Below are 20,958 nucleotides of genomic sequence, written 5' to 3' on the forward strand. Positions count from 1 at the left end.
ATGGAAATAAATTATGCCTTTCAGACATAGACCCCTTTTCTTCAACAACAAATAGAGCCTAACAAATGTTAGTTTTGCCAGAGAGATTGCATATTTCTTTTGTTTGACTTTATTTTAAAAATACTTTTTAAAAATTTCCATCTTAGTCAATGTATTATCTTGGTATTTTTTACTCTTGGTTTTCCTCACCAGTAGACTCAGATTTGAGAATGAAAAAGGAAAGCATCAGCATGATTTTAATATAGGGTAATTCAACATATCTCATATAGGCTTGATTTATTTCAGGCCCTTTCCATTCAACAATGTTTTTGCTTAAAATTAACATTGTAGTTTGGTAACTACATTACTAGAAAGGACTTGAAAAATGGTTTAAATGTCAATTCAACAGTCAAAATATCTTAGCAGCTGGTGTTGCAGAATTAAACAATAGATGAGAGAAAGAACCAAAGATGCTTCTGGGGGTCTGCAGCAGTTGGAGTTTAAGGGCAGACCTCGTAAGCTTTTCAGTCCCTCTTAACACAAGCAAAATGCAGCTGGATAATTTCTACCTCTGAGCAGACTTACTGAATTTATTCTACTGAGGGAGATGAGGAAGGGAAGGCTCCTGTGTCAACTCAGCATCCTCAAAACCTGGAGCTCCGATACCTCTAGGAGGATGGGGGCGTTGGGGGACAGACCAGGAGTAAGCATGAGACACGGGTTACACAGTGGTAGGAAAAATGGGTGAGAGGAGAGTGAGAAGAGGAAGCATAGGAAAAGCAAAGGAGGGAGTAGGAGAGAACAAGGAAAAACCAGCATGATAAAGAAGAGAAAGAGAGGAACAGTTCAGTATAGTGAGAAGTTTCTATTATAACCTGGGGCTTCCTGAAGCCTGAGGAAGGGAACACGGGCACGCTCTTCCTCTGGCTCATTTTGGAACTTTCTACCCCCTGAGGCCTGAATCAGAGCCAATATGGCAATTGCCTGATGCTCCTTATACAGGCTTTTTTTTTTTCCCAAATAATTAATTTTTTATTTGAGTATAATTGACACACAATATTACATTAGTTTCAGGTGTACAACATAGTGACCCAACTTCTCTATACAATATGCTGTGCTCACCACGAGTCTAGCTGCCGTCTGTCACCATACCATGCTATTACAATATCTGACTATATTCCCTATGCTGTGCCCTTTATTCCCATGATTTATGTGTTTTTTTTTTTACCTTTTTAAAAATTTAAATTCAATTAATTAACATATATTATTTATTTCAGGGTACAGGTCTGTGACTCATCAGTCTTATATAATACCATCAGAGCTCATTACAACACATACCCTCCCCAATGTCCATCACCTGGTTACCCCAGCCCTCCACCCCCGCCCCCCCCCCCCCCCCCCCCAGCAACCCTTAGTTTGTTTCCTATGATCCAGAGTCGCTTATGGTTTGTCTCCCTCTCTGGTTTCATTTTGTTTCATTTTTCCCTCTCTTGCCCTATGATCCTCTGCCTTGTTTCTTTTTTTTTTTAATTTAATTTTATATTTATTATGCTATACAGGCTTTTAATCAATCTTTGTCAAAGGTGTTGTTCAACAGGACACTATGAATCAGTTTTCATGTTGTGGTACCTATCGAGTTCCTATAAATGCAGAAAGCTTCTGATGTAGGGCGGGGTCCACTTACTGCCGCTTTTGTCTCAGCAAAGGACAGAATGTGGAATCCCTAATTGTTCCATGTCTGTGTCCAGTCAGATCAATGTTTATTAGGCCCTGGCTAGGTGTCAGCACTGACAAGACACCGGGGGCATAAAGATCAGTAAGATACCATCTTTATCTACTGAGAGTGAGAGGAATACAAGGGAAGAGTTTCAAGGCCATGTGACTTATAGAGTTATATGGGTCTGGAGATTAAAAACACGTGGGTAGGGTTTGGGCCACTCCAATTATGCAGCTGCTGGACCTTTAAACGTATCAAAAGAAATTGCAAGTAGTTGAGAGATAGGAGGAGTTGAAAATATAAGACATTTTTTTTTTTTTTGTTATTTGAGGAAGGTTGAGCCTTATCCCATGGATATTGGGGATTGTTGGAAGACTTTCAGCAGGAGAGTCACATGATCTATTTAGTGATAATAGTTCACTCTCATATGCAGGAGGAAGGAGATTTGGGGAGATACCAGGCTAGAAGTGGGGAGATCAGCTAGTAGAGTGCCTATGCATCCCAGCTTTCCTGGAACAGTTCAAATTTGTGGGGTTTTTCTTCTAGCATAATTATTAATAATATCTCTTTCACTATGTCTCCCAGTTTGGATGATAAATTCTGTGGCCGCCCTACTAACTAGAGATTTATTGCAGGGGTCTAGGTAAGACTCCATGATGCCCGGAGTTCATCAGGGCTTAGCTAAGTGGATGAAAAGGAATTGCTGCCCAACGCTATCAGCAAGAGCAGGCCCTCTGACACCCTTATAGTCTCTTAAATCCACCCCCCCCAACTCAGGCCTGAGCACAGATAAAAGATCTCAGTGAAAATTTAGTATATTAATTGAATGCTAAATATTACAAATATGTAATAACTGACCAGTTAACCACTCAACCAGCTTACTGTTTATTTGTCAGCTCAGATTGTACTTGCCTGAGATAACTGAAAAGAAATGAGAAGGAAAGTCGTAAGCAAGTGGTGCAGAAAGTAAGAAAGATAAGCCTTAGTCATGCGTGGGCATGAGGCCCTGCTCCAGTTCCTGAAATGGAACTGAATTCTCATGGAAGGTTTTGATACTTGCTGGAGGACGGCAGAAAGGGCTGTGAAATCTTGCTAAAGTTTCATCATTCTGGGTCCTTATAACCTTGGAAGATGGTAAGTATAGAGGCAATTTAGTCAACTGAAAGAAACAATTGTTCATTTCCTAGTGCATGTATTTAATCATGAGCTGTCACTTGGGCCTCCTGTTAGAATCCAGAAAAGGTTACATAGTGGCAATAATTGGGGAATATTTTTAAAAAGAACGAAGTAACTAGACCCAAGAGAAAAGAGATGTTGCTGTCAGGAACACACTTTAGCGGGGAAAAAAAAAAAAATGATTAAGAGTAAATGAAAAGGTGAAGAGCTGTCATTTCCTTTATTTTACTTTTAAACATTTCAACTTCTCCTTCCTCATTTTGTACATATGAGGCAGGCTTTTCCTCCACCCTAATCTCACTGTTACCTTGCATTTATATAGAGCTTATCTCCCAGAAGCTCACAGGGCTACCTCTGAATCCATGCCACTTTGGAAAGTATTGCTTAACAAAAAAGGAGGCGCTCTTATTTAATCCATCCTATCACTAAATGTGCTAGTGGGAGCTGGGAGCCGGATTTGCCGTAGGCTGGTGATTATGTGCTGGACTGCACAAATGCATGTCAAGCTGCACAGCGGCCCAGGCAAGAGCAAACATGGCATGATTTTCCAACTTGGTGCCAGGCCTGCCATCATCCCTTTGCTTTCAACTGTGACTCAGGGAGATGTTTCTAATCTGCAAAGAATTATCCAGGTTGCTGACTTACCTTCATGGCTACTGACGTCCCTGAACTATTGTTGTTGATTACCTCCCTATTTGGGAGCTCTGTTTGCCACAGGCAAGACAATTTACTTAAATTTTAAATCTTGGACTTCCTTTCCCGTTTACACTTTCCAGACTGTCCTTTGCAGAATTTCATTTAATCAGATTTACTTCCTCTGGTTCTTGCTTCAGAGAAATGGAATTGAATGAGAAAAAAAAAAAAAAAATCCTCTGAAGTGGAAGGGGACGGGTTTGGAGATGGAAATATTTTAGTAGTTCCTTCGGAAATTTTTGTTGCAGCTTTGTTATTTAAAAAAATTAAAATGCATGTTTCCAAGGCACCCATAATTCAATGAAATCAAATGCAGATAATTGCTTTGAATTCACTGAAAGTTGGTCTCTTCACATTTTTCATTTAGTTTGAAAATTGATTTTTAGAAAAGTGAAGTAGATTAGAAGTATTGCCTGGCCTCTGTATAATTCTTGAGCCGACAGTATTCTTACTAGGCTCTCTTGGAAGTCTCTCAACCAGCCGTGACTATTTCTCTGCCTCCTCGTCTTCCTTTTCCTGCTTCTTTCCTCCTCTTCCTTTTAGAGGTTAGATAAACACTGCTCATTCGCTCTTGTGAAAATACTTGAGAATATAAATGAGCAGGCCAGGCAGAGGACATTTCTTTTCATCTCTGGCATATCAATTTGTTGTTTATTTCATTTTATTTTATTTTATTTTTATTTTTTTAAAGATTTATTTATTTATTTGAGAGAGCGAGAATGAGAGAGAGTACATGAGAAGGGGGAGGGTCAGAGGGAGAAGCAGGCTCCTCGCTGAGCAGGGAGCCCGATGCGGGACTCGATCCCAGGACTCCAGGATCATGACCTGAGCTGAAGGCAGTCGCTTAACCAACTGAGCCACCCAGGCGCCCCTCAATTCATTGTTTATTTTATAAATGAATGTGTGAACACCATAGAACAGGGTTTTTGTTGTTGCTCTTGTTGTTGAGTTTACTGTTTGATACGAGAAATAATATTAATAATGTTGGTTCTTCATTGAATGAATGCTTCCTGTAAAGATGGATAGTCCTAGGCATGTAACACACATCTCTAATCCTCAGAGTGACCCTAGAAGGAATCAAACATGTGCCATCCCCCGCTCACATAGAAGAAGATCAGAGAAGGATACATTGTCAGTGCTCAAGTGTAAAGATAAAGCACTCAATTGCAAAAAACAGTTGCTAAATCACAAAATCAATCAAATTAGAACAAAATTATGTCACCAATATTTAATTAATTTGATTTGAATCTTTATCTGAGAACCAGCTGAAAGAACCAAGAGTGGTTTCCTCTTAGTGTCACTGATACTATGTAAAATATCACACACAGGTAAAATAAAAAGTGACAAACTTTGTCCAGATTCCTGGCATTTATATTAAAAATACAAAGCCAAAATGCATATAATTGTTAGAGAGATTTATTTGGTAACTGGCTTGACTTTTTGTACACTAGGAAGACTGACATTTTATCAAGGTTTCATTGCTAGGGAAGAGCCTTTTCTACTCCTCCTATTACAGTATCATTTCTCTCTGATTAGAAGGTAATTAATTAATAAGCCCCCTTCTTTTGTTGATTCTAGGATTCAAGAAAGATTCATAAAACACCACCACATAGTAATGCAGCTATTACAATGATCTATTTGGGGAAAACTGTGCACCTGTCTCATGATCACCCAGACTTTCGGGATGAAATAAAAGTTTATCAACAGCATTGTGGTGGGGAAAACCTTTGTGTCTACAAAGGCAAACTACTTGAAAAAGGTACATATAAAATTTGAATTTTTTTAAGTTGCTTAAAGTTGATGCTATAGATAAACTATCGTTGATATCATATCAAAATGACTTCAATCACTCTATGAAATTATGCGTATCCAGGGACTTATAAACCAGCTGCCTCAAAGTAAATCTAGATTTACTGCTCCATGATTGAAACCGAAGCAGCAATTACTCTTGCAGATTGTGGAAGAAAGAATTTGGAGTGATTTAACCCTGTAACAGATTAATTTTGGGATAGAGATATATGATCATTAAAATGTTGCACGAATAAACTGTCCCCCAAATTACAAGTTAACTATTTGGCCTGCCATAGTGAATTATATCATACATTATTCTAAGGGAAAAATACCAGATTGGCAATTTGTTCCTTAGAAAAATGTTGAGATAAAATCACAAATCCAATAAACTTCAGGGTGAATCACACCTAAATAACTTGGTGCGGAATTTGGCTAGATGGATTTTAGTACATTTCTGCTTTCATTTGATCATAAATCCATGTTTCTTAGCAGAAGATAATTTTTATATCCAATATAGGGTTTCACATATTGTACTGAAGTGGTTTTCATCAATATTTAGTTGTGTGGAATAGCAATTAAAAAGACAAGTTGTTATAGGATTATATTTGTTATTTCCTTGCTTAAGAAACTCTGTTTAGAAAGCAATTGCATTTTTACTAAGTAAAAGAAATACTTATATTTGGGCAATCTTGATACAAGTTTAGGGAGTCTTAGGAGTTAGGGGCAAGAATAGAATTGTTACTTTTGGCTTTTCTGATTTCCCTCATCACTCAAAAATAGTGACTGTTAATTCTAAAAATTTTAAGTACTTAAAAAGAAACTAGACAGATTTAGGGATTAAATATTTAAAACTTTCCAACATAAGAAAGAGTAAACATTTGAATGTTTTAACTTTATAAAGATTTATAAAACCTATTTATAAAAAATAATGCTAGCAACTATTTTTCCCCATTTTATATACCTGGCTGAAGTGTAATTTACTTTGCCATTTTGTCATAGCATTTGAGAGTTCATTCCTGCCATTTTGTAGATGAGGAAAATGAGAGAAGTCCAGAGGTATGATGGCTTCCTAAGGTCGCACGCACAGCTTGGGGCCTGGTCAAGAGCAGATCCTGGACCTCTGAGTAGGTGCAGGACCCTTGCTCAGTTAGCTGTTCTTAGTGGCAAAGGGTTTCCTACATTTTCATAATATGAGAGGTAGGAAACCCCTGATAGTGGGATAGATACACTTAATTTTTGAAAGTGCAGCTTTCAAGTATTAATATAGAAGAATTGCTGAAATAAGCTATAGTCTACAATTGGAATGAACGGAATGAAACTTTTCCTGGGTCTTGGATCACGCTTTCTTCAAGACAGTGCCTGTCTGTCTATTTGCCTGTTGGAAAACGTGGTACATACAAATGAAATAAGAACAAGGCTTAGCTAGCTGAATGTTTTCAGGAAGACCACATATACTCCGTGGTAACAGTGCAAAACCAGAGAGTAAGGGAGAGTGTTACTTGGCTAAGTGTTGTTTTGCATACCTATTGATCCTGGGACTGACTTTTGTTATGTCATTGGGCAGAATTAAATAACAGAATGGAATGGGGACTTAAATAATTGAATCCTGTCCACATAATAATTTTGTCTCAGCTTGCCCTTTGATTGCCAGGAAAGTAATTGTTGAAAATTGAAAAGTTGGGTGGCTCAGAGTTGACTTGTGGTTCAGCAATCTTAGCAATTTAGCTGGGCTGAAAAGAATCTGCCCGTTTTACAAATCAAAGCTGTGCTTGATTCAGTGAAATGTGAATAGGTTTTTAGAAGAGTTCTGTTTAAAAAAAAAAACAGGCGTTTAATGTTCTGCTTGGAGCAGTAAACTAATTAAAAATGTGGCATTCGTTAATTTGTCTTGCTTTTGGATGAGAAATAACAATAAAATTAATTATTTAGGAATGTGGCAAGTGCATCTTTTATTCCCCTAGTAATTCATTGATGTCTTACAGTTTGATTTTAGACATCAAGCCACATATTGATTGTTTATTATATACACCTATGAAGTCACCAAGTATTTCTGCTACTTGTGAAGAGTACAGTTCTTCACGGGCATTTTTATTTACCATGTTCATCCTTTCAAACAAAGCAAACCTTGGCCTCCTGGGTTCATGTGGGTACAAAGAGCAAAGTAACTTTTCTTTTTTCTGACCCTCTTATAATCCCTTCCCTTTCTGCCCCCTTTTCCTGTGTTTTCATAACCTGATCCTTTGTACCGATTTGTGCATTCCTCGTTACTCCCTCACAAACCAGCTGCTTCACTGGTTCCCCACCCCCATGCTGTTATCTTGTCTTTTGGAGCGCTATTCCTTTGTCTGCAATAGGACAAAGGATTTTAAATTCAAGATAGGATTTTAAATTCAAATTTTATCCATCTCCTAAGATTCACATTGAGGCTCTGAGGCTTTCTCAGCCGACTTCTGCTGTGTTTCATCCCTCTCTCCATGGCCGGGGCTCTGAATCTCCCCTGAAACCCGAAGCATTTCATTACACTGTGACTTAGAGTAAATGTTTTTTATTTTTCTTTTACTTGTTATATATATTGAGTTTTTAGTTTTTACAAATACGCTTATTGAGGTGTAACTTATATTCCACAATTCACCCATTGTGAGTGTACAATGCACTGATTTTTAAGCGTTTTATAGGGTTGTGCACCCATTGGCACAGACCAGTTTTAGAATCTCTGTCACTTCAGAAAGTTCCCTTGTGCTCATTGGCAAAGCATCCTCACTCTCTGTAGCCAGCCTCAGGCGGCCACTGATCTGCTTCCAGTCCCTACAGATCTGTCTTTTCTGGACATTTCGTATCAATGAAATCATACAACAGGCAGCATCTGTGTCTTGCTTCTTTCACTTAGCCTGATGTTTCTGAGAGTCATCTATTCACAGCCGTTATCAATGGTTGCCCTCTTCTTATACCACTGAAGTATTCCATCCACTACATGTACATTTATGCTGTTTCTAATTGGGGACCATTATAAATCATGCTGTGATGAATATACAGATACAAGTTTTTGTGTAGACATCTGGTCATTTCTCTTGAGCAGATGCCTAGGAGTGGATTTGATGGCTTTTTCCCCCCTGAATATGGCCCACACTTTTCTGCTTCTTACATACACGTCTTTTGATTTTTTTGTTGTTGAAAACTGGACATTTTCGATCATGTATTACAGCAACTGTGGATTCTGGATTCTGACTTTTTCCTCTTGAAGGTTATTGTTCTCACTCTTTTTGTTGTTGTCTGTTTAGTAACTTCTCTGAAATCCATGAAATCCATGCCCCCTCTCCTTGGTAGACAGCCAGTGTAGTGTCTCTGCTTAGATCTTATCTCTTTTTATTTTTTAGGCTGGCCTCCTTGGGTTGTCTCTGTGTTTTCATAGTTTATTGATCTCTAGTGATTTGTCAGAGGTTGTGTTCAAAGACTTTGACCCAGTACAAAGTCAGAAGACTTTGAATAAAGTACAGCCCCCACCTTGTACCATGGATCTGTGTGTGGGTGTATTCCTTTCCTGGGGCTAATGTAACAAATCCCCAAAACTGGTGGCTTAAAACAACAGAAATTTAATTCTCACATAGCTCTGGAGGCCAGACATCTAAAATCAGGTATTATTAGCAGGCCATCCTCCATCTAATAGCTCTAGGGGAGAATCTTCCCTTGTCTCTTTCAACTTCTGGTGATTCCCAGCAATCCATGGCATTCCCTGGTTTGTAGCCCAGGGCTCCCAGCTCTACGTCCTCTGTCCTCACGTGTCATTCTTCCCTGTGTGTCTCTGTGTGTGTCCTGTCCTCTTCTTATAAGTATGTCAGTCATTGAATTTGTTCGACAAAACACTATCCAGGATGATTTCATCTTGATCCTTCACTACTTGTATCTGCAGAGACCCTATTTCCAGATAAGGTCACATTCTGAGGTTCTGGGTGGTCATGGATTTTTAGAGGGCAATATTCAACCCAAAGTAACGGGTTCAGGAGTCCATCCAAAGTTCAGGCAGTTTTCAGGTCTGCTTTAATTTTTATTTTCCACCAGGTTTTCTTTGTCCGTGGGTGCAAGCTTCCGGTGGGCCAGGGATGTATGAATAGGTTGGGCCTACTCCAATCCATGCCACTTCCCATCAGCCGGGGATGTGTGGAGAGCTTATCAAATGTGTCTATAATTGCCTTATGGCCTGTATCTCCCTGTTAAGTTTCTGGCTAGCCCACCAGCCTGGGTGCTTGCCCTAATTTCAACTATAGTCTTAGCAGGATCTCTGAACTTCCATGTTAGCTTGCCTCCAAGATTGCCACTTATTACTGGTAACGCCACTGGCCAAGGCTTTTTTGTTTTCTGCTCCAGACAAAGTCAGCCCCCACTGACAGGGAAGCTGCTGGTTATTTATGGCCTGCCCTCTCCTGTTGGAACTCTGCTGATGAAATGCTGGTGGGGGAGGGGGAGGGGGTGGGGATTCCCTCTGTTCTTATGAAAAGTTCAGTAGTTTTTGAACTGCTGTTCAGTTTGTTTTAAGTCTTTGGTCCAATTTTAGAGACAAAATTTTAAGGGGAGAGGATTTGGGGACCTCACTCTAGAAATCTGGCATATTGTTTTTGTCTCTCCTGCTCAATTATATAACTTCTTGAGTCAGGAGACCATATTTGATCTTTTTTTCAGTATTTTAGTTCCTCTTTAGTGCCTAAAACGGTGCGAGCCACTGCCAGTCAACAATGAATAACCACGTTTTACAAATAGTGTAGAATGCCTTCTAACACTGTACATTATATAATCTGTGAGGCTACTCAGTGAAGTGGGTAAACTGGATCACTCCCTCCACCCAACTCCTTCACCCCCACCACGGCCATCCTCATTTTATATGAGAATTCTGAAGTGCAACAGTCCAGTGACCCATCAAGGGACACTCAACTTATAAGTGAAGAACTAGGACAAGGACCCAAATCTTCTAAACTCTGGTCTATATTATTTCCATTATTCCATGCAGAAACCATTAAGTCAGGGTTGGAAAGTGTCATTAAATTTTAAAATATAAAATTAAAAAAGTAATAACAAGGGAAGAAAAGCAGAGGGTGTCAATTCTTGTTCAGTTAAGTTTGAAAAAAAAGAGAAAGGAATGGAATAATAGGTGGATGCGCTCTCTAGCCACATGGCTACACGATGGAAGGGCAGTCACCTCGAGAAGTCCACCTCCTGAGCCCGTTCTCAGCATTTCCTTAGCTGCACCTTCTTCCTGGGCTGGGACCTCAGGTAGTTAGGGGATGTGATGCCGCAGCAGAATAGATCATATGACGTGAATGTCCAATTCAAGTTTCTGGAAAGAAAGCAGTCAAACTCGCTTTCTAGTCAATACTTAGGAGTCCATATATCATTAAGACAAGCGGATTTTTAAATCTGTTGTATCTTAGTTTCCCCAGATGCTAACTTTTCAATTTTCTCTTCCCTTGTGTGTTTGAATTTTACATCACAAATACTAAGGTATAAATGATGGAATTACCTTTCCAGTAATTTTATTCTTTAGTACAAGTTGCAACTGATCTAGGTAGTTTTTAGGGGGCAGAGTGTGGTATAAACATAGTATTTCTAGATGACTATGAAATAGGTTAAAATAATAATTTATTAGTTAGTTATTGGGGGCCTCCTATGCCATTGTCCTGGGACCTGGGGAAACAAAGATGAGTCAGACCAGTTCCATCTCTCATGGATTTCACAAACATGCAGGACAGCAGACATCTACATCAGGGTTCTCAAAGTCAGGTTCCTGGACCAGAAGCTCAAGCATCACCTGGCAACTTAATAGAAATGCAAATTCTTAGGTCCTAGTGAATCAGAAACTCTGGGGTGAAGCCCAGCAACCTGTGTTATAATAAACCTTTCAGGGTATTCTGACACACACTAAAGTTTGAGAAGTCCTGGTATTGCCATATTTTTAAACAATTGTAATAACAGCAACAACAAGGAAGGTGTACAGAGCAGAGAGATGAAATGATCAACTCCATCATTTGTGCAAGTGGAAGAGTCCAGAGAGACTTGTTTTGTAGGAAGTGACATTAGAACTGTCATGAAAAGCAGGTTTCTGAGTCGCTCTGTAACATAGGGTTTTCTTAGACCTAGAACTTGGGATCTCTAGGGTGAGACCTTTCCAAAGAGCATTATAAAAAGACTTGGGATGATTAAAAATTATTAACTCCAAGCAGCGGTTCTTAATTTATTGGTGGACTTTTGGGTGGGCAGGAGAACAAGAAGGGGACCCAAATCCAGGCAGAACTGAGAATGGATTTGAGATGGAATAATTCTACCTCATCCATATATATATTAGGCTGGTTCAAGTCATAGCTAAAAATACACATTTATTTAAAAGCATTACTGAGCTCACAGTAGCCTCTTGCCATATACTTTATCAGTAGCTAAATAGCAAGATGAAATCTAGAGAGCTATTGGGACTCCCAACACTGACTCCCCTACTTACTGTATGATCTTGGATAAATGACTGAGTTCCCTTGAACTTTAATTTCTTCATATAGAAACTAGTGATAATAATATTCTCTAAACTTCATGTGTTTGTTGAGAAATAACACACCCAAGGTTATCGGACATAATGCCTGGCCATAGTAAGAGCTCATATAATGTTATTATTTTATTACAAATCAGAGTTTTATAATGCCTTGGAGTATTTATTGTAAATAAAAATAATAGCATGTGTTTTTATGATTAAAAATTGTCCTCAAGTTGGAAAGGTGATCTAGAGCATAATATTGTACTTACCTAATAGAAAAATGTGATTTTGAACATATTAGTCCAAAGTCAGTTGCTTTCACTGATGTATTTACTTTTTTAATTCCAGAGACCTTTCAGTTTGTTTCCAAAAGGCACCATGGTTTCCCCTTCAGTCTCACCTTTTTTCTGAATGGGATGCAGGTGAACAGGTTAAGCTCCTGCTGTGAATATAAGCATCGGAAAGGTTCCAGACTTGGAGGCAAACGAGGCTACTTCGGGTTTGTGTGCGTGCAGAGATCATCTCCTTGTTACAAGTATGGAAACCAGTGTCCTTTGGTAGAGGGCACGTTTGCTACATTTTCCTCTTTATGCTTCTACTGATGCATTTCTCACCACAGTTTGTTAACAAAGCTATCAGTGTAAATGAGCCCAAAATGTCTAAGTTAATGGTTGCTTATTATAACCCGGTGTGTTGTGTTTGAAATTATTAGATCTAAGTTAGATTTCCAGATGTATTCTATCATGGGGATAAAAGCTGGTGGTGTTCCAAACTCTGTTTCTCTCTCTCTCTCCCTTTCCTCATACTGCTTTAAGTTCTGTTTATGAAGTGAAGGAGAGAGGGTGTTTTATTCTCATTCTTCTTAGGAACTGGTTTGGGAGTCCCAAAGCATGTGCCAAGCATCTGTCTTATATGGTTGGGCGTGACAGGTCGTGCTTGCATTGTGGTGTGGCCCGGTTATCATTCTCATGCCCCTAGTTTTAATCTCAGGCATAACGAAATGCATGATAAAGGGTCAATTTTGACTGTTGCTTATCAGCTTTCATATTGGATGTTCTGTTTGAAATTAGGACACTTGCTTGTAGGCTTTCTTTAATTTTTTTCTGCAAGTACTCATGGAAAATTGATATATGCCAAGCTAGAAAACCGGAGTGAACCACCCAAAGTTCCTGCCCTTGTGGAGCCCATTCTAATGGGGGAAAGGCAAATAGCAAGTAAACCAATTAATATGTGTCAGATGGAAGTGTTGGGATCAACTGGAAGTTCTCTGCTGATTGTTTCTGTATTTTCAGTCATCCAAGAATTTATCAGCTGAGGTTAAGACTTAAGGAAGAAGGCATTGGAGGTTTTAGGGGAGAGAAAAGGTGTGAAAGAGCCATCCAGCAAGTGGGACAGTCAATGGTCTAGAGCAATATAGTAGGAGTGCCCAGATGTACTTAGGACCCACCTGAGGCTGTTTTCCTGTTCCAACTCAAATATACTTTCTCCATATTTGTGGGCAAGTCATTTAACAAATTTCTGTTTGCCTCCCAGGAAAGCTAATGAGCTTATATACAGTCATCCATGCACAAACACATTGCATTCTTTGAGAGTTGCTGTATAAATCCAAGCTGTAAATGTTTGGTTGTAAACACTTTCTTTGGAGGTTTAATAATCAGTACTAAAATCTGATTGATGACATCTACTTTCCTATTTAACACTTATTACTCCATGCACAATTTTTATATGATTTCATTTGATTCCCTCTAGCTCCTTTCTTTGACCTTTTCAAATAATAAAAATAAAATGGCTGTGATATTAAAGAATAAGGCCTGTTAGGTCTGTTAACTTTTTAAAAATTTATTTATATAATATAAATATAAAATAAATATTTATAAAATATAACATAATTCACTTATTATATAACCTTTTTGGGGGGGGTCACATCCATGATACTTTTAATTATTTTAAGGGGGTGTACATGAATACCTCTAATTTGTTAAAAAAGAAATTAATTTTCATTCATTTTAAAAGTACTGGCTCTGGAACTTTTGTTATGAGGAGGGAATTATTTAAAACAACAATAGGGAGTTCTAGTTCTAAAAATGATTAGGAATTACCTGTTTAAGGTCTTCAGAAAACAAGAAAGGCTCAGCAGTGGTCACGTCTAGTGTGGAGTTTGCACACTTGTACCCATCCCTCAGTCATGGCAACTGAAGAGACAAGGTAGTTATTTTCAGTTGCTAGAGTGAAGCACAGAAGGAAGAATTGCCTAGCCAAGTAGAGTGCAGACTGCGTTGAGCTTTAGTAATCAGAATCAACACCTCAAATTATACTCAGAAGTCAAATAGGTAGTCAGTGACGAGGAGAGCACAGATGTAGCTCACTTTGTTCATCCAATTCCCCTAAGCAGATGGGCAATAAAAAGTCTGTGAATGCAGTAGGGAGGCATCAAAGCCTCTACGTAGTCACAACATAAACCAAAAGTAACAGCAGATCAGAAGCTCCAAATCGATGGATTTGGTGTTGCCATTGATGAGGGAAGAAGAGCTTGAACAGAAGGCAATGCTAGTAATCATATTCTGTGAAGATTCATGACACCTTTATTCCAAGGAAAGCAGTGTGCTAAGTACATCATCATTACAGGCAAGAAACATTTATCGTGCTTAATATGGGGGAGGTAAGTGTATTCTTATTATCTCATTTTTTACAGCCTGATAGTTACTTTGAGTGCAAATCCTTTTAGCTTTATTTTATGGGGGGATATTGAAAAGATAAGTGATATAACTAAGTTCTCATAAGCTGGGAGGATTGATGCCTATGCTATTTCTAGACTGGGGATGGCTGAAATTCAGTGAAATCTTTAGCTCAAGAAATTGCCATTAAATCTAATTCACACTGAGGCAGTTTTCAAATTTTACATATTATTTCTGTTCTTCCTGGATGGATACATCTTGACTACATTTGGATCTGTTTTCACCTGTGTGCTCTATTGATTCAGTTTCCCACTAAGTTGTGTAGGGAAGGGGACGCAGGTAGTTCTAGAGGAGGAGGCTGGTGGAGGCTGACAGTTGCCAGGCACTTTTCTCAGGTCACGGATCATCTCTAGGCCTTGGCGCGAACTTCTCCAGGTTTTGTTAGTTTCTGGTGAAGAGTGTGAGCACTTTCCCTGGTGGGAAGCCCTGCAGTGTAACATCTGTCCATGGGGCTGTCCTTCTGGGAGGGCTACACCCGTAATCTAACAATATCTTTGTACCTCATTGTGAGGGGATGGAGTCTAGCAACCCTGAGCCAGGATCCAGCTCCATCCCTAACCTGCTGGGTGAGCTTGGGCAAGGCATTGAGGCCTGCCAGCCTCAGTTTCCTCCTTTGTCAAGTTGTGATGATAGTTCTTAATGTGTCGCTCACTAATCTTACTATTAGCATAATCGTATTTTTATTAATGTATTATTGTACAGTATTGTACCTCCTCCTCTGTCAAGTTGTGATGATAGTTCTTAATGCATCACTCAATCATCTTACTATTAGCATAATCATATTTTTATTAATGTATTATTGTACATTATTGTATAATATTATTGTACATATTATTGTATGTATATGTATTATTATCATAATTGGAATTCTTATTTCAATATTAACTTGAGAGATAGGAAAAAAGCTATAGAAGGATTTATTCATGTTACTTTTGTTAAATATTTTTTAAAATATTTTTAAAATATTTTTTAAAATATTTTTTAAAATATTTTTTAATGTCTTAATATATTCAGATCATCTGCTTGTTTCACCAGATTTGACTTTGAATGACTTCATGACCTCTACAAATTATTGCCATCTCCAAAGAACGAAAGCTTATTGCCAGGAAAAGTCACCAAAAGATTGTTGTACAGGCTTCAAAAGGCCATTCTAAAAACAATGATGACAGTTCTATTAAAATAAGCATGCAGGCTCCCGAGGTGTTTATTTAAAGGGCACAACAACATTTGACTATATATGTTTCTTAAAAAATCAATCATATTTATTTAGAGTCAACCTTGTATAGAAGTCTTTTGTTGTTGTGTTGTTGGAATAACAAATTATCTAAGACTGAATGGCATCTTTCTTCTCCTGATTATTTTTATCTCAGCTTCCCTGTTTATATACCTGAATGTTCTTTTATCACATAATTCTCATTTAAGAACTTGAATGATATGTTTATTGGACTCTGTAATAAGGCTAAAAACATGCTTTAAAGGCACAAGTTTCAGCTTGTGACAACTGTTCTTAGTTGTTAAGTTGTTTTCTTGTTCAAATTACCGTGGGTAAAATTATTAATAATTGATTGTGTTCATTTACAAGAGTTTGTTATGAATCAGAAAATAAGTTTATTTTAATTAACTATGTGTACTATAATAAAATATTTCTTATAGTATTTCTTACTGGAATAAGAAATAAGTGATTTAAAAAGCTTTGAGGTTCCACTATGTTATATATAAAGGTTAATAAACACCTTATGTTTACATTTTTCATAGGTGCATTATTGCAATGGGCCTTGACAAAAATCCAACTTCACCAAAGCCTAAGAAAGAAAAGAGTACGGAGAAAAGAGAAGAACTGAAGAAGGGTGAGGGGAAACTGAGGAAGGATGGAGGGTACATGATACCGAGAAGGAGTGAGATGGAGGGGAACAAAACCGCTTCAGTCATTTTTTCAGCTCAAGAAGAAAAAACAGGGATCGTAGAAGTGAGAACAGCTGTGGAAGAAATGGAACTTAAAGGAAAACCAGGACAAGATGTTTGGGAAGATGCCCAGGAAAATATATTTAAATACGGTAATGGATACCACAGAGTTCTTTTGTTGTTGCCATTGTTGTTTTGCTTCAGTCTTTAAAATGCCCTTATCGAAATGTGCAACAATACCTACTATATGTTACTCGGTTACAGTCTTCCGCCAGTTCTGTTGCATGGAGGGATCCCTGAATACCTTCTCCCTCTGTTTTGCATGGAGTCCTGTGTCACCTTCCTCACAGAGGGCAGGCCTGATTCTGGAGAGGTGAAGGTGCTTGCAGGGGCAGGAGGGGAAGGAGAATTTCTGTCTGCGTGAGCCAGAAGCCCTGTTCACTTCTGCAGAGAGAGACCGGGTTGACCAAATAGAATTTTACCTTTTTTTTTTTTTTTTTTTTTTAGTATTTGAATGTACTTGCTTTGGTGAAATTGATGCTTGGGATCAGGTAGGCACAATATGCTTATATAGTAATAAGAGTATTCCATAAGTAAAAACAGTTGACATAGGCTTGGGGTCCTGGAGCCAATCTGTCTGCCTTCCTTGTTATTCTCTCCTCTCCTGTTCTCTTCTTCCTCCCCTTCCTCCCTCTCTCCCATCCTCCCTTCCTTCTTACCTTCCTTTCTCTCTCACACACACACACACTCACTCACTCATATGTAGAGTAGTGATAATAACCAATAATGAAAGTGCCAGGCACTGAGCACTGGGCCAGAGCTTTCCACACAGTACTTTTTTTTTTTTTTTTAGAGAGAGAGACTGTGGTGAGGAAGGGCAGAAGGTGAGGGAGAGGCCCCACACCCAGCATGGAACCCCACACGGGGCTCAATCCCACAACCCTCAGATCATGACCTGAACCAAAATCAAGAGTTTGACGCTTAACCAACTGAGCCATCCAGGCGCTCAACACGCACTATTTCATTTTATCCTTACCATTCATTGTGATAGATATTATTACTCCCTCCATTTTATGGGATAGGAAACTGAGGCTCAGACACACAGACAGAAAGAAGGAGAACTAGGATTTACACTGGAGGAGAGGAAAACTTTTTCCTCAACCCATTTAGGTTCTTTGACTGGGTCCTTGTAAATGAGACTGACAAAAGAGATTAAAACAGGAAAAACAAACAGAAATTTATTAGCATGTGCATCGCACATACACCCAGGAGTATTCAGTGCTGAGTAACTCAAGGGGGTGGTTAGAACTTGGGCTTATGTAGCATCTTAGCAAAAGTATAAGACACTTTTGGGGCGCCTGGGTGGCTCAGTCGTTAAGCGTCTGCCTTCGGCTCAGGTCATGATCCCAGGGTCCTGGGATCAAGCCCCGCATCGGGCTCCCTGCTCTGCGGGAAGCCTGCTTCTCTCTCTCCCACTCCCCCTGCTTGTGTTCCCTCTCTCGCTGTGTCTCTCTCTGTCAAATAAATAAATAAAATCTTAAAAAAAAAAAAGTATAAGACACTTTTAGAGAAGTGACAAGACAAAGGAAAAAGCACTGAGATTCTGGGGCAGCAAATTATGGGAAGGCAAATATATGGCGAAACAAATGCTAGATAAAGGCTGGTTTCAGTGAGGTTTGTGATGCTGATTCCTTGGGTGTTTTTTTCTGGACTGATAAGGGTGTGGAGTTATCTCCTTTGATTAACTTCTGTCCTTCCTGGATAGAGAGGGGAGGGGAGACACCTTCACAAGTTTATGTCCTGCTTTTAGGCAAATAGGGGGAGGGTAGAGCACTCTTCTTGTATCTACTATTTCTCAGTTGCCTTCAGCTCAAAATAAACCGGATGCCAAAGTGGCATATTCTGGGCCGGCATACTCTGCCACACTCCCATACCCGGGCTTGTCTAATTCCAAAACCCAGGCTTTCCCAACTGTTTCTCCTCCTATTCTGCACAAGCTATCCTCGATGTTACCTGGTTGTGGGTGGTATGTCCAAAGTCAGAAAGGGAGAGCTGCCTGCCTGTCCCACTTACAGCAAGGAGACAGCGCTGGGATTAAAGGACCATTAGCTGTGGGCTGGGATGACCTGTGCAAGAACCGGCATCAGGAAAGGGGCAGAGCCCTCATTCCTCCTTCTCCTCTCATCTTGCTGCTGCCCAAGGGTTTCAGAAGTCCCAGAGAAGAATTACAGAGCTATTATAGCACTGGACTTTGTTTATTACTGAAAGAATGCGATCATCTTAAAAAAGATTTCACTTCTAACACTTTGACCCAGTTTCTCTCTCTCTGTGATCTCTTCTAGTCTTTATTATCTTAGGTTGAAATTTTAAAACTATCTACGGCGATAGCAGTAGCACAGAGGTGAACAAATTGGACGTGTTTTTATGTGTTTTAACTTTCAAGACATGTAGGTTTATTAAAGCCATGCTCAGGAGAGGCTTTTATATTCTTCATTTTTTTTTCTTAAACCAACCTGGCCAGTGTTATGAGCAGTGTACTTTATGCCTATGCTGTAGCTTTTCCCAAGATCTTTCCTCTGTGTTGGCTAGTTAATGGATTTGTCCTTTAAAAAAAAAGAAGAAGAAACAGAGACAGCGAGGCTTCAGCTCTTTGCAGAGCATCCCCTGATGGTAAAGGGCAGCAAGAAACTTGAGTGGAGGTCAGTGAGAGAGGGTTGCAGCTAGACTGACGTCGACCTCGTGTCAACTCACTTCCTCATTAGTGGGGATGGTAAACAACAAGCTAATTAAATTCTCTGGAAGAAGGAAGATGAGATGGGAGAAACAGAAGCAATTATGAAAAGGAATCCAGAAAGCATGCCACCAGTTCACTCAGATTGAGAACACGAGCAGCTCACACAAAGGAGGTGGCTCTGAGCTCTCATGCTAATTGAGTGCTCATGGTTAAAGGAGAGATGATATTTAGGTGTAATGACAGTAGTGGGTAGAGCAAAGCCAGGGCAGCCTTGAATCTTGTACTTTGAGAGAAAACACAGAAGCTTCTGCAAAACAGAATGTAGGGACTGCTCTTATGGTTCAGTACATGTTCCTTCAATTTTATGCTCTGCTTCAATAATATAACTGTAATTGTGTCCTGATTGTGGACAATTGTACTTCTCCAGTTTTAATCAGGTGCCTCCATTAGAGTATATTTCTCTTAGTCTATGACCAACCCCTTCCACCCCCATATTACTACTAATCCCTAATAATTATTAGACATGTATTGCTCATGACATTGTACTAAACATGTTCCAGGGATGATTATTATATTTTTTAAAAGATTTTATTTATTTATTTATTTGAGAGAGATAGCAAGTGAGAGAGAGCACAAGCAGGGGACAGAGGCAGAACCAGACTCCCCACTGAGCAGAGAGCCCGACGTGGGCTCCATCCCAGGACCCCGAAATCATGACCTGAGCAGACACTGGAGAAGCTTCTCCAACGGAGCCCCCCAGGCACCCCTGCCCCAGGGCTGATTGCTTTAATAGTCACCACTGCTTTGTGAGGCAGGCACTACCATGTCACGGGTGAAGAGACTAAACCTTGAAGATGTTGAGCAAATTGTGTAAAGTGACATAGTTAGCAAGTGTTTTCACTTGGACTTGGGCACACGGCAGCCTGCCTCTAAAACCCTCATATGTCACCACTATGTGACACTATTGATGGATTATAGCAGTTCGCTCATGTTCTACTTGGCCCCCTGCTTATCCTGTGACCAGCAGCAAATATCTGTAAAGTGATAGATGCATGTGTTTCTCACGCCCGTGTGTTCTGTGGCTAACCTAAACCCCCCCTTTTACGAAGTCTTCCATGATCTCCAAATGACTTTCTGCCCCCCCTTTTTTAATTCCATTCCATTCATTTGACACTATTTCACGTAATTAATCATGAGTCCTGTATGAAAATCCATAGCAATCAAGCCCAGTAGTGATGAAACTAACATTACTGAGGACCATGTATAAAAACTACTATGAGTACTGTATCTCTTGTGTATTTGCATCTTATTTCCTCCACAAAAATTGGAGAATCCTTCTCAAAAAAGGCTTATTGACTGACAGCTAACTGGGCCAAGTGAGGAACTATCCTATTATTTGGCCTGAAATATTTGGATAAAAATATTTGTTTTTATTAGTATTTCCTGTTTCTTTCATACACTATAAACCAAATTTTTCATCTTCTTGCTTATTTATAATTTGGTTTACAGATAATTCGCATTTCATGTTCTCCGTATTAAATTTTTTTTGTGAAAACATTCTTGTGAATTCTCTTTGTTTGCCTTTCTTCATTACAGTAAGTTTCTGATTTCACTTTTCCTCTTACATCTCCCTCATACAGTCTCTGCATTAACAGAGCTTTCTTCATATGCACAGGGCCTGCATTTCTAAATTAAGTTTCTTTCACTGGGGCAGGGTGCATAG

General features: G+C 39.2%; 1 protein-coding gene across 1 annotated transcript in view; it reads left to right on the forward strand.

Annotated features, from left to right (window-relative positions):
* The window catches only part of ERICH3 (glutamate rich 3), a 99,280-nt gene that overhangs the window by 48,385 nt on the left and 29,937 nt on the right, over nucleotides 1–20,958 (forward strand). Inside the window, exons 8-10 of the mRNA XM_036092735.2 lie at nucleotides 5,144–5,324; nucleotides 12,213–12,399; nucleotides 16,355–16,653. Of these exons, the coding sequence (XP_035948628.2) occupies nucleotides 5,144–5,324; nucleotides 12,213–12,399; nucleotides 16,355–16,653 (667 nt within the window). The remainder of the gene's footprint in view (nucleotides 1–5,143; nucleotides 5,325–12,212; nucleotides 12,400–16,354; nucleotides 16,654–20,958) is intronic.

This window comes from Halichoerus grypus, chromosome 5, assembly GCF_964656455.1.
Source record: "Halichoerus grypus chromosome 5, mHalGry1.hap1.1, whole genome shotgun sequence".
Lineage (NCBI taxonomy): Eukaryota > Metazoa > Chordata > Mammalia > Carnivora > Phocidae > Halichoerus > Halichoerus grypus.